The sequence below is a fragment of the Ictalurus punctatus genome, chromosome 1 (genome assembly GCF_001660625.3).
Source record: "Ictalurus punctatus breed USDA103 chromosome 1, Coco_2.0, whole genome shotgun sequence".
Lineage (NCBI taxonomy): Eukaryota > Metazoa > Chordata > Actinopteri > Siluriformes > Ictaluridae > Ictalurus > Ictalurus punctatus.
Window position 1 is genome coordinate 35286568 of NC_030416.2, and position 15000 is coordinate 35301567.

Genomic DNA, 15000 nt, shown 5'->3' on the forward strand with positions numbered 1-15000 from the left:
ACGGGACGGGGAGGCGGACGCGTAAAGGGACGGGGAGGCGGACGCGTGACGGGACGGGGAGGCGGACGCGTGACGGGACGGGGAGGCGGACGCGTGACGGGACGGGGAGGCGGACGCGTGACGGGACGGGGAGGCGGACGCGTGACGGGAGCTTCTTTTCATTACAGCCATTACAAAACATCTTCTGATGTGAAAAGGAGAAGAATTTGTGACGTAAGCGGCGAGTCTCTGAGCAGCTCGTCCCTGCGCGGTGTTCACACAGACTTAAAGCTTTTCACTTTGGACAGTAAAATGTACTCAGAGCCAAAAGTAGGCTTCAGATCGTAAATCCCCTCACAGCTGTCGTCATGTTTGCTGTGCATTAGCGAAGTCTCTCATCTGATCGTGCGACAATTCAGCCCCTAAACCACAGAAAACACTCAAGAAGAAGAAGAAATAATGATTATAATAATTAAAAATAATAAGAAGAATTTTTTTTTTTTTTAAAAAGAACAGAAAAGAAAAACAAAATAAAATAACAGAAAATAAAATAAATGAAATTTTTTGTTTCTTCAAGCAGCAGCAGCGAAACTGACAGAGACACAGCCAACAAGCTTAGGTTCCACGTCTCCTTATTTTCCTCTCCCAGACGTCACGTGTGGGTCTGTGAGCAAACAGCACATATAACTCAATTTACTCTGGCAGCTCTGGGTGTTTTCTCCTGCACCGACAGGGAGGAGATTCATTACAGCCCCCAAAAAAAAAAAAAAAAAAAAAAAGGCTGACAGCTGCTAATCACGGCCTGGAATCAACACAACCCGAGTGCATCCCTCCACACCTCCTCCGCTCACATCCCTCCATTTCCATTTCCTGCAGCCGCCTGAGCCAGAGCCAGGCTGTAAGTCTTCCTGACACACACATACGCGCTCACACACACTCACACTCCCACTGAGAGGCTTTGATCTGTCCGTTAATGAGGGCGCCAACATTATTAACATTTCTTCTCGGCATGCAGGACTGAACAGCAGCGTCTGTCCGTAAAGGGCCAGAAGGTTAGAACGATATTCCCAGTGGAGCACACGGACAATCCGAATATTCCCAAACGATTCCCAAAGCATGACGATTCCGTGTCGATACACACACACACACGTCATAACTAGGAACGCTTTCGTTTTTCTTGGCGGGGGGGGGGGGCGGGGGTTACCCAAGTCCACAACACCATACAGATTAACTAATAAAACTCTACATTAGAGCTTTAAAAATACATTCATAATTAATAACGAATCGGGATCGTTGTCCTAGGCATCTCGAAAGCTCCCCCTACTTCTCAGGGAACGTTACACAATGGAAAAACCCTCATAGGAATTTATCCAGAATTCCGATATTCCCGAGCTTGGATTTTTTCCCCCCTCCGTGCAGCATGGTCCAATGGGAGAGCTCTGTAAATAGCACTAAAGGTGTTGAGAGCAGTGAGAGCATGAACTCTCCACACACACACACGACCTGTACGACCTGTCAACACACATCAGCACACATTCAGACCTCTTTATATCTCTCTCACACACACACACAAACAAACGCTGTTGCTCTCTATCGTCCTGTTCCTCGTCTAGCCCTGCCCGAGGGCTGCGAAACAGCACTAAAAAGACAGACGCTATTTTCCACCGACAGCTAAAAACAGAGAGGAGGAGGAAGAGAGGAGGAGGAGGAGGAGGTAAGAGACACGGTCAACTCGGCTGCAGGATTCAGGTCAACAGAGTTTCACCCGGAGAGCGCGAGTGAGGGTGAGTGCTTTTCCTTTTCCTCTCGCACTTTCAGAACCTGGGGGAAATGTCACGTGGTGAGATTCCTCCACTGAGCAGGGTTTACGGTTTAACGGTTCGTCACGACGTAGGACCTCGCCGTTCACCTCTGTGACCGGCTCACAGGTAAGGCTTCCTTCTGATGACTCTTCCATGCAGATTCGAATGTACTTCCATCTATTACCGTCTATTTTTCTTTTAAACCAACGGGTCTCATCCCATGTGTGCCCAGCGTTGACACTCCATAAACGCAGGATGGGTTTCACGACCCGTTCCCCTGTGGACTCGCACCTCCGTTTCCCTGAGCAGTGACGCGACTGCACTGAACACACCACTCGCACAATGGTCCTAACTCAGGTCCTGGTTACGCTACTGCGTTTGGGTTTTAAAAAGAAAACGATCCTCGTCCACGCTGCCGTTCCGGAAACGATCTCCGTTCACGCTACACGACCGAAAACATGCGCATACAAGTGTAAACAGGAAGCTGGTTGCGAGTCCAAACCGGCGTTCCATGTGGCACTTGAAGTGAGATTTGTTGGCGATCGCTCCAATCGTAGCTCGCCTCTTGCGCACGCACAACGGCCGATGAGAACGACGACGAAGCCGGCAAAGCTTACGGTCCGGTCTCCGTGTTGTCGTGTATACGGTCGAGGTAGCGTAACGGTCATACGGTAGGGGCTCGACGAATCAGGGACGGATACGCGATGATCCGGAAGACTCAATCGGGGGGGCGAATGTGGGCGGAGCCACGCCTTGTTTGGGTCCGTTCACACTTAAACACCGGCGCGGTGTTTTCAAGCTAAAACGGCGTCTCCGGAAGTCTCCGTTTCCGAGGGTCGAAAACGCCCGAGTAGTGTAGACGACAGGCGTGACCGTAGCAACGGTTATGCATTTTTAAAACGAAAACGCACTAGTGTAAACAGAGCTTCGGTCAAACGCAGAAAAGCACACGCCGTTGCCGGCCAAAACTGCACTCTGCCTTCGCCCGACGCCGCTCTCGTTCTCTCAGCTCATAACATAACGACAACGTGAAAGATCAATACTCACCGTGGGAGAGATGAGACGACGGGAGGGGGCGGGGCTTCCAGGGAGCTTCGTTGATCTGACGGGTTTTTTTTTTCGTTTTTTTTTTAATGGCCGACGTTAAAAGGCAGCGCTCTCATGCGATCACGTCGTTCATTTATGGTTGTTTACGCAAGGCAGGTCGGTACTGCGTTTCCATTTCATTTATGTACATATCGATTAAAACCATGATGTATTTGAACTAGGTTATTATACCAGGAACATCTCAAACCCTAAGACACTGAGGTCAAAAAAACAGCTCTCTCTCTCGCTCTCTCTCTCTCTCTCTCTCTCTCTCTCTCTCAGTGTGTGGGTGGTCTTCATCACACTCCTTACCTTACACCTCCAGCCACCGGTAGGGAGGGAGTCCATTACAGGCTCCAGGCAGAACGTGTGATATCCTTTGTCACACATGTCACACACCAGCATCTTGCTGTCCTCCCCAGGATTCCTGAAACCAAACGACAATAAAAGTTAGTCACATAACACCACGGTGTGCTCAAAAAACAAACAAACAAACTATAAAACAGCAACCGGCTTCAAACGGAGAGGCTCGATCCAATAAATTATCTCTGGTAATAATGACAAGCGGCAGCGATTTGCCGTTCGTCTAATTGAATAAGCCGTTCCACCCAGGGACCGCCATCTGCAAACTCCACGTGACGGCTTCATTACGCGCCTCAGACGACGCTCTCCGGCTGATGGAGCTGGCGTTCGTTGCTTAAGAAGCCAAACGAACGAGTCATTAAACGCACTCCGTGAGAAACGGCGCTTTGGCAGCTGCGAGTCCAAACCAGGTGATGAATTTAAATCAGAGGGGCTGCAAACGTGAGATTTACGGAACACTGACAGAACCCCGAGGAGCTCAGACGGGTACAGAGGAACGGCTAGAGACCGGACCTTCATCACGTTCGGGATCCAGGAACGTGTTTTTCAACCTGATGCAGATCCATTAAATGGGAACATCATGTGATATTTACAGCCGTGGAGAGAGCGCGTGAGCGAGCGAGCGAGAGAGCGAGAGAGTAAAGCCTCCTCCAGCTCCTCAGAGCATTCCAGTCTGTTTTACTCACTCGCCCTCCTCGGCAAGCCGCTCGGAGAGGAGAACCTCCGAGAGTCAAGACTGAAAATAGAAACCAATCAGAAGCGGTCACGCACAGCCGCGCTCGCTCACGTGCACACGTTATCCATGGTCAATAAATAAATTAATAAATAAATAAAGGTTTTTTACAATAAACTGAATATTTGGGGTTGTTTTTTGCTCGTCTTTTTCCAATCATCCCTCTCCAGAAGCAAATGACCAGTTATTCATTTTATTAGGTGCAATTCCAACCAGGAACTAAAGGATCACACAAATATCTAAAATGACACAATTCCTGTGGAAGTGTTCCTAAAGAACTGCAGGAACCAGAACTGTTAGCAAACTCTGAGCTGCTGACGTCAAGTCGCTAATAAAGTCCACAATTCCCAAACTGATCCTGAAGTTGAGTCCAAAATTCCCAAACTGATCCTGAAGTTGAGTCCACAATTCCCCAAACTGTTCCCGAAGTTGAGTCCAAAATTCCCAAACTGATCCTGAAGTTGAGTCCACAATTCCCAAACTGTTCCTGAAGCTGAGTCCAAAATTCCTAAACCGTTCCTGAAGTTGAGTCCAAAATTCCCAAAACTATTCCCGAAGCTGAGTCCAAAATTCCCAAACTGTTCCTGAAATTGAGTCCAAAATTCCCAAACTGTTCCTGAAGCTGAATCAAAAATTCCCCAAACTGTTCCTGAAGTTGAGTCCAAAATTGACCAAACTGTTCCTGAAGCTGAGTCCAAAATTCCCAAACTGATCCTGAAGTTGAGTCCAAAATTCCTAAACCGTTCCTGAAGTTGAGTCCAAAATTCCCCAAACTGTTCCTGAAGTTGAGTCCAAAATTCCCAAACCGTTCCTGAAGTTGAGTCCAAAATTCCCAAACTGCTACTCAAGTTGAGTCTAAAATTCCCAAACTGTTCCTGAAATTGAGTCTAAAATTCCCAAACTGCTACTTAAAACCAAAATTCCCAAACTGCTACTTAAGTCAAAAATTCCTAATCTGCCATCCAAGTTGAGTCCAAAATTCCCACCCTGCTACTCGAGTTGACTCTAAAATGTAAAGAGTTGTGCTTATGAAGTTAGCATTATTTATCGTATTAAACCAGACACACGGCGTAATTTCACGCCTTTCCTTGATGCGTCTTGAGATCACAATCTTCTGTGCTTAATTTTTCCTTTCTGTTTGTAGAGGGGAAAAAAACCTCAAAATATCACATAAATGTTTGTACATTTCTGTTCATGCTGTACCGCCTCTGCTATTAAACTTCTAAAGCTTAATTACTTGCTTTTCTTCCCTTTTTCCAGTTTGTTCTTGTACGGCACGACAGGTTCCACTTCAACAGCTCGGAAAATCTCTGAAGCGGGATCTAAAAAGGTTCCTGGATTTATAGCCCAGGTCCTACGACCAGCCTGAAAGCACTAGAGCACACGTTCCTGCAGCCCATTATTTCTGACCGCGTTACATCATCGCTGTCCTGACTACTGAGGAAACACCACTGATGTCTCTTTGTATCTGATCAAATGACCGGCTGATTATAAAGTCCCACTTTATCTGATCATCCCGGAGCGTTTTATTTTCCCATGTTAAGAACGTCTTACTTCATCAAAAATGACCTCTCATACTTTTTATCCATTTACAGTTACTATAGAAACAATAACACATAAACTGCAGCAGGAACTGCTGTCAGAGAAAACGGATCAACAGTCAGAATCAAGAATATAACAGAGCTTTGGCAGATGATCATCGAACACGCGCTGGTTTAGTACCGGTCCGTGGATCAGGAACTAGCTCACCTGCACGTGAGGCAGACTTTACAGTCGGGACACTGCCAGCCCGCCCTCTTTAACGCCGTGACCACAACTTCCAGACATGCACCATGGTAGTGTTGACCACACGTAGTGCAGAAGAGCTGGTCATGCAGATCACCGGGACTGTCACACACCAGGCACTTCACATCGTCCTTATCTGAGAGAGAAACGCAACCATTTATCTTTCAGAAAATTAGACATGTATATGATATTTCATAATAAAGGAAGGCTAGTAACAGTCATCACAGAACGTGTGTGTGGGTGTGTGTGTGTGTGTGTGTGTGTGTGTGAGAGCAGGGGATGACTCACATCGCACGAGGGCGAGCTGGATGTGGTCGGGACAGAGGAGCGTGTATGTCCTGACGTCCTGGAAGGTGCCGGCAGCAGCAGCACAGGGGAAATGGTAGGAGCGGCTACAGCCCTCCTCACAGCACTTAATGGAGGCTCCAAGGCGCTTACAATATGCACAATACTACACACACACACACACACACAAAAACAAAACAAATAAAATTACAAATCAGTAGTCAAATCAAAGTCAAATCACAAAAGTCTAAAATTCCCACAATGCTACCCAAGATGAATCCAAAATTCCCACACTGCTACCCAAGATGAGTCCAAAATTCCCACACTGCTACTTCAGTCCAAAATTCCCACACTGCTACCCAAGATGAGTCCAAAATTCCCACAATGCTACCCAAGATGAGTCCAAAATTCCCACACTGCTACCCAAGATGAGTCCAAAATTCCCACACTGCTACTCCAGTCCAAAATTCCCACACTGCTACCCAAGATGAGTCCAAAATTCCCACACTGCTACTCCAGTCCAAAATTCCCACACTGCTACTCCAGTCCAAAATTCCCACACTGCTACTTCAGTCCAAAATTCCCACACTGCTACTTCAGTCCAAAATTCCCACACTGCTACCCAAGATGAGTCCAAAATTCCCACACTGCTATCCAAGATGAGTCCAAAATTCCCACACTGCTACTTCAGTCCAAAATTCCCACAATGCTACCCAAGATGAGTCCAAAATTCCCACACTGCTACCCAAGATGAGTCCAAAATTCCCACAATGCTATCCAAGATGAGTCCAAAATTCCCACAATGCTACTCCAGTCCAAAATTCTACTCAACTCCAAAATTGCTATGAAAGTTGAGTATAAAATTCCCATATATATTATATGATATTATATATATATATATATATATATATATATATATATATATATATATATATATAAAATTGCACGTAACTAAGGAAACTGATGAGAATGGCATGACTCATTCATTATGTTGTGGCTATGTTTGTGAAGACACTGAAATGCAAACGCGTATATTCTAAGTGATTCATTTCATTCTTTCAGCGTTGTTCTCTACATTAAACAGCACTGTTCGTTTCTTTGTCTCTTCCCTGTAAATACGCTAATGACAATCCGCTGATTGATGGCCCATTGTATTTATGTTGCACCTGGCATATATATGCATATAAGAATTCTTGACCTCTTATTCAAATAGCAAAGTGACCCATTACTGCCTCGCTGTATTATCATACTGACCACACACACACACACACACACACACACACACACACACACACACACACACACACACAAAAAAAAGACCATTCATAGTCAACACTTCATCAATTTCCAGGAACATTAACATTCCCGGGCACAACAGTAGTTGCCTTATACCCACCCCCGTCCAAAAAAATCAAATAAAATAATTAGATACTCCTGGTCTTCCCATAAGTACGTGAATGCTACTGCTGTGAATGAACGCAGATCAGTCCGTATTTACAGAGAGGAGAGTTTACAATGAGAACTTTAAGAATTTAGCTTTAAAGTAGTATTTGTTGCCGTGGCCAAATCAAACACCGTACATTACCATACAGAACATCCATTTTCAGTTAGCCAGTTCATAAAAAGTGTGTGAACGGCTCTTCACAGAGACGTCAACACTGGCTCTCTTCTGCGTCTCACTGATGAGCGGGTGTCAGAAACGGAAAGTCGTGCGGTGCCACCTTGTGTACCGGGGTATTTCTGCTTATCAATAAGTGCCATCTACGGTCAGGGTGTGAATCTGCACTTTCACTCATGTTTAACACGTGGGTGTGAACACACAAAAAACGTGTCAAAAAACGGACCATTTAACGTGCTTTCGAAAAAATGTCCCGCTGTGAACAGGCCTTTAGTCGAGTCGAAAATTCCCAAACTGATACTTAAGTCCAACATTCTCACACTGCTATTTAAGTCCAGAATTCTTCTCAAGACCAAAATTCCCAAACTGCAACATCAAGGTGAGTCTAAAATTCCCAAACTGCTACACCGGGTCTAAAATTCCCAAACTGCTATCAAAGTTGAGCAAAAATTTTTCCCGAATTGACTCCAAAATTCCCCGAACAGCTACTCAAGTGCAGAATTCCCAAACTGTTAGTCAAGTGCAAAATTCCCATACTGCTTCTCAAGTAAAAATTTTAAATCTTCAACTGCTACTCAAGTGAAGCCAATGGCAAGTCCCAAAAAGGGTGGTGGGAGGTGTAGTCATCACACTCCACAGACCCATCTAGCAGATCATCATTGTCTTCGTCATCGTCGCCGTCGTCATCATCGTCGTCGTCGTCATCATCGTCGCCGTCGTCATCATCATCATCGTCGTCTTCGTCATCATCATCGTCGTCGTCGCCGTCGTCATCATCGTCGTCATCGTCGTCATCGTCGTCTTCGTCATCATCATCGTCGTCGCCGTCGTCATCATCGTCGTCATCGTCGTCATCGTCGTCTTCGTCATCATCGTCGTCTTCGTCATCATCGTCGTCTTCGTCATCATCGTCGTCTTCGTCATCGTCGTCGTCTTCGTCATCGTCGTCGTCTTCGTCATCGTCGTCGTCGTCGTCATCGTCGCCGTCGTCATCATCGTTGTCTTCGTCATCATCGTCATCATCGTCGTCTTCGTCATCATCGTCGCCGTCGTCATCATCGTCGTCATCATCGTCGTCTTCGTCATCATCATCGTCGCCGTCATCATCGTCATCATCGTCATCATCGTCGTCTTCGTCATCATCGTCGTCTTCGTCATCATCGTCGTCTTCGTCATCATCGTCGTCATCATCAGCGTCTTCATCGTTGTCTTTGTCGTCATCGTCGTCAGTAAAGTCACTTCTCTTACCCGTGATGCACTGAGTGAGACTTCTACAGCATTGTATGCGGTCTTTGTTCTCGCTTCCATTTTTATCTGAAGTCAGTAAGCCAAATCATTTCAGATTCAGCTTCAGAGTAAACACACTCTGGCTTTTTAATACCTTTTAACACCAAACATCAAGTAATTATCGCCCACGCGGCGAGTCCTCTGGGGCCAATGGCGGCTCTTCGCCAAGCTCTCTAGCCTCAAAACGTCAGCATGAAGCCTGAAAGCTTTTATTTACTAGATCCTGCAGAAGAGCTGCCTACGATGCAGGAACGTTCTGCTGCGTACGCTCGTGTGTGTGTGTGTGTGTGTGAGAGAGAGAGAGAGAGAGATCTAATTTCTGATGACTGACTGCAAACCATTAGCGGTGATTGACATACAAATTAGCCAATGCGCTTATAAATCCTGTAGGTAGGTAAGAAAAAATATTTATTGCACAAGACAGTCGGAAGGCTGAGGCTGCGAGTCCTGATCACTCTAGCAGACAGCGGAGAGGGGAAGGAGGACGAAGGAAAAGCGATTCCCCCGTTCCCATCTGTGTGCTCGTACGATCAATAAATCAAACAGTCCAGCAGCACGGAGAAGGCGGTCCTGCTCCAAGCACAGAGCTAGCCATCTCTCTAAATTAAGACGTTTGCCCTAAACTTGGCCCCGTCCGTCCTCCGGGGAAGAGTGGTACAAATGAGGAAAATCCCACGGGGGTAATTCCACGTCCGGTTTTCCAGACTCACTCCAGTGATGAAAACCAGAGTGAGAGTCTGGAGGATTGTGCTGGGGAGAATTAACACCGAGTTCATATCATCAAGATACCAAGAAACACACTCGCGTATTTCCTGTTAAAGTTTGCCACACATGCGTCGAGATCTTTTTCTTTCCACCACAAAACGATGAGCTCCAAATCTCCAGTAAATTCCTCGGACCGACCCGAAGGCACGGACTGTCCGATGCTCAGGCAAATCTTTAACCTGTTCAGTTCCTATAGAAGAGCGCTCGCGTGCAAACCCGGAGCCGAGGTCTCTCCGTTTCCTGCGTTTTGCTACGATCGGAGTTGACGAGACAAAAAAGCATATCCTGATAACTGAAGAAATTTCCACGATACAGGATATGCATCACAAGATAGAGGTTCGCTAACAAAGTGATATAATATTTGTATTATAAATAAAATAAATCAACAAAAACAAACAAGTAAATGCCTAGAAGTGTATAATGTTATTTACAAAATGATAGCGCTAAGTTAATGAAAAAAAATTCAGTGACATTAAAAAAAAATAAAAATCTTTTTAAAATTTAAATAACGTTGCGAGCCGAGTCCAAAATTCCCAAACTGCTGCTCAGTCAAAAATTCCCAAACTGCTACTCAGTCCAAAATTCCCAAACTGCTACTCAGTCCAAAATTCCCAAACTGCTGCTCAGTCCAAAATTCCCAAACTGCTGCTCAGTCCAAAATTCCCAAACTGCTACTCAGTCCAAAATTCCCAAACTGCTAATGAAGTCCAAGATTCCTAAAGTGCTAATGAAGTCAAAAATTCCCAAACTGTTGCTCAGTCCAAAATTCCCAAACTGCTACTGAAGTCCAAGATTCCTTAACTGCTACTGAAGCCCAAAATTCCCAAACTGCTGCTCAGTCCAAAATTCCCAAACTGCTACTGAAGCCCAAAATTCCCAAACTGCTACTGAAGCCCAAAATTCCCAAACTGCTACTGAAGCCCAAAATTCCCAAACTGCTACCCAGTCCAAAATTCCCAAACTGCTACCCAGTCCAAAATTCCCAAACAGCTGCTCAGTCCAAAATTCCCAAACTGCTACTGAAGCCCAAAATTCCCAAACTGCTGCTCAGTCCAAAATTCCCAAACTGCTGCTCAGTCCAAAATTCCCAAACTGCTACTCAGTCCAAAATTCCCAAACTGCTACCCAGTCCAAAATTTCCAAACTGCTACTCAGTCCAAAATTCCCAAACTGCTACCCAGTCCAAAATTCCCAAACTGCTACCCAGTCCAAAATTCCCAAACTGCTACTCAGTCCAAAATTCCCAAACTGCTACTCAGTCCAAAATTCCCAAACTGTTGCTCAGTCCAAAATTCCCAAACTGCTACTCAGTCCAAAATTCCCAAACTGCTACTCCGTCCAAAATTCCCAAACTGCTACTGAAGCCCAAAATTCCCAAACTACTTCAGTTCAAAATTCCCCAAACATTTACGCATAAAAGTATGATAATCTCAGAAAATTGTACTTATGACTTATGTAATTCTGGTTCAAATGCATTGGTCTCTCTCGCACACACACACACACACACACACACACACACAACCATACGACTGTCTGTGACATAAAAATGACGAGAATTTCCATAAAGCAGACTTTTTTTGTACACAGGAAGAAAAGGAAAAATGGAACTATAATTATAAGGGATATAAAAGATAGGTGGCAGCAGCAGTACGGATATATTTGGAATAAAGTGCAGATGTGTGCAGCTGTTTGTGCAATAACAATGCTGTCACACATCTGGCTGAGGTAGCTGCAGTGAAATTGCTAGCATATATAATAAATATGGAGTAATAGGGGTTTATGGGTAATATATAGTCACCCTGCGCAGCCAGTAAGACGATGCTGTATAAACGTATAAACTGTGCAAAACACTGTGTATACTGTGGCGAATACCACTCCTTATCTAAACGTAAAAATAGCCAAGCGAGCCACGCCCACAAGGGAGAATCTTATCGGTCGCTACACGGCGACAGAAGACACACAGGGCTACATGGGTGACGTGTTGGTGAAATGCCAGCGCGACGAGACGAACAGGGTGGTGGTGATGAAGGTCAGAATCCGACGCTCTTTCCGAGGCCGATGCGGCAGTGCAGGGTGAGGGGTCATCCACCACCACTGTGCTTTATTGAAACGTCCACGGAGCTTTACAGTGAAATCTGTCCATCAGGAAGGCTGAATGGAAGCGGCGGAAAGCGAGGACGCGTAAATACTGAAAAATCTTTCAGCGTGGATGAGCTGGGGAAAAGAAAAAGAAATAATGATGTAGCGAGGTGACGTTCCAGGCTGGTCAAGGTCGCAGCCCACGCCACACAGCTCCTTCTTCTATAGCCGCCGACTAGCAACACGCTAGCAAGCGACCGAGTGTTTAATATCGAACCACATCGGCTATGCCGACGGTAACCATGGCAACTGCCGTCGAGTTCTTACTAACCAGTGTGCCGTAGAACGCTAGTTAAGGGACTGGGACACAGCCGGATGCTGAGAGTATTACTCGTCGTTCCTGAGGAGTTCTCATCCAAAGTGTGAGAAAGAAGGAGAGACGAGGAGACGGGGGCTGAGAGAGAATCGCAGAAAGAGAGAAAGAGAGATAATGAGCCACACGGAGAGGAAGAGAGAACGGAGAACCAGAGACAGTGAGAACAACAGAGCGAGAACAAGTCAGAGGAGACCTGACTGAACGAGAACGAAAAAGCGAGGGAATGAGAAGGGCAGGGGGAGTGACAGAAAAAAAGTGAGAGAAGGAGACAGGGAATGAGAGAGCACAAGACAGAGTGAGAGAATGAGACTGAAAGAGTAGAAGAAAGAGAATGAGATAGAACAAGGGTCAAAGAGAGCAAGAAGGAGAGAAAATGAGACAAGGAGAGAGAAAACGAGACACACGGAGAATATGAGAGACCAAGGGAAAACGAGTCACAGAGGGAAAAACGAGATACACAGAGGGAAAAACGAGATACACAGAGGGAAAAACGAGATACACAGAGGGAAAAACGAGATAGAGTTAAAAACGAGATACACAGAGGGAAAAACGAGATACACAGAGGGAAAAACGAGATACACAGAGGGAAAAACGAGATACACAGAGGGAAAAACGAGATACACAGAGGGAAAAACGAGATACACAGAGGGAAAAACGAGATAGAGTTAAAAACGAGATACACAGAGGGAAAAACGAGATACACAGAGGGAAAAACGAGATACACAGAGGGAAAAACGAGATACACAGAGGGAAAAAACGAGATAGAGTTAAAAACGAGATACACAGAGGGAAAAACGAGATACACAGAGTGAAAAACGAGATACACAGAGGGAAAAAACGAGATACACAGAGGGAAAAAACGAGATACACAGAGGGAAAAAACGAGATACACAGAGGGAAAAACGAGATACACAGAGGGAAAAACGAGATACACAGAGGGGACCACGAGATACACAGAGGGGAAAACGAGATACACAGAGGGAAAAACGAGATACACAGAGGGAAAAAACGAGATACACAGAGGGAAAAAACGAGATACACAGAGGGAAAAACGAGATACACAGAGGGAAAAACGAGATACACAGAGGGAAAAACGAGATACACAGAGGGAAAAACGAGATAGAGTTAAAAACGAGATACACAGAGGGAAAAACGAGATACACAGAGGGAAAAACGAGATAGAGTTAAAAACGAGATACACAGAGGGAAAAAACGAGATACACAGAGGGAAAAACGAGATACACAGAGGGAAAAACGAGATACACAGAGGGGACCACGAGATACACAGAGGGGAAAACGAGATACACAGAGGGAAAAACGAGATACACAGAGGGAAAAAACGAGATACACAGAGGGAAAAAACGAGATACACAGAGGGAAAAACGAGATACACAGAGGGAAAAACGAGATACACAGAGGGAAAAACGAGATACACAGAGGGAAAAACGAGATAGAGTTAAAAACGAGATACACAGAGGGAAAAACGAGATACACAGAGGGAAAAACGAGATAGAGTTAAAAACGAGATACACAGAGGGAAAAACGAGATACACAGAGTGAAAAACGAGATACACAGAGTGAAAAACGAGATACACAGAGTGAAAAACGAGATACACAGAGTTAAAAACGAGATACACAGAGGGAAAAACGAGATACACAGAGGGAAAAACGAGATACACAGAGGGAAAAACGAGATACACAGAGGGGACCACGAGATACACAGAGGGGAAAACGAGATACACAGAGGGAAAAACGAGATACACAGAGGGGACCACGAGATACACAGAGTGAAAAACGAGATACACAGAGTTAAAAACGAGATACACAGAGGGAAAAACGAGATACACAGAGGGAAAAACGAGATACACAGAGGGAAAAACGAGATACACAGAGGGGACCACGAGATACACAGAGGGGAAAACGAGATACACAGAGGGAAAAACGAGATACACAGAGGGGACCACGAGATACACAGAGGGAAAAACGAGATAGAGTTAAAAACGAGATACACAGAGGGAAAAACGAGATACACAGAGGGAAAAACGAGATACACAGAGGGAAAAACGAGATACACAGAGGGAAAAAACGAGATAGAGTTAAAAACGAGATACACAGAGGGAAAAACGAGATACACAGAGTGAAAAACGAGATACACAGAGTGAAAAACGAGATACACAGAGTGAAAAACGAGATACACAGAGTTAAAAACGAGATACACAGAGGGAAAAAACGAGATACACAGAGGGAAAAAACGAGATACACAGAGGGAAAAAACGAGATACACAGAGGGAAAAACGAGATACACAGAGGGAAAAACGAGATACACAGAGGGGACCACGAGATACACAGAGGGGAAAACGAGATACACAGAGGGAAAAACGAGATACACAGAGGGAAAAACGAGATACACAGAGGGAAAAAACGAGATACACAGAGGGAAAAACGAGATACACAGAGGGAAAAACGAGATACACAGAGGGGACCACGAGATACACAGAGGGGAAAACGAGATACACAGAGGGAAAAACGAGATACACAGAGGGAAAAACGAGATACACAGAGGGAAAAACGAGATACACAGAGGGGACCACGAGATACACAGAGGGGAAAACGAGATACACAGAGGGAAAAACGAGATACACAGAGGGGACCACGAGATACACAGAGGGGAAAACGAGATACACAGAGGGAAAAACGAGATACACAGAGGGAAAAACGAGACACACAGAGGGACCACGAGACAGAAAACGAGTCACAGGGAGAAAAACGAAACACAGGGAGAAAAACGAGATACAAAGAGGGAAAACGAGACAGAGGAAAAAAGTCAAAGAGGGAAAACGAG

General features: G+C 45.3%; 1 protein-coding gene across 10 annotated transcripts in view; it reads right to left on the reverse strand.

Moving 5' to 3' along the window:
• Nucleotides 1-15000, reverse strand: part of kmt2ca (lysine (K)-specific methyltransferase 2Ca) — a 202640-nt gene that overhangs the window by 104090 nt on the left and 83550 nt on the right. For all 10 annotated transcript variants that reach the window (XM_053684190.1, XM_017481966.3, XM_017481991.3 and 7 more), the window contains exons 8-10: nt 6037-6199; nt 5713-5884; nt 3180-3294 (exon numbers count right to left, since the gene is read on the reverse strand). In XM_053684190.1, the coding sequence (XP_053540165.1) occupies nt 3180-3294; nt 5713-5884; nt 6037-6199 (450 nt within the window). The remainder of the gene's footprint in view (nt 1-3179; nt 3295-5712; nt 5885-6036; nt 6200-15000) is intronic.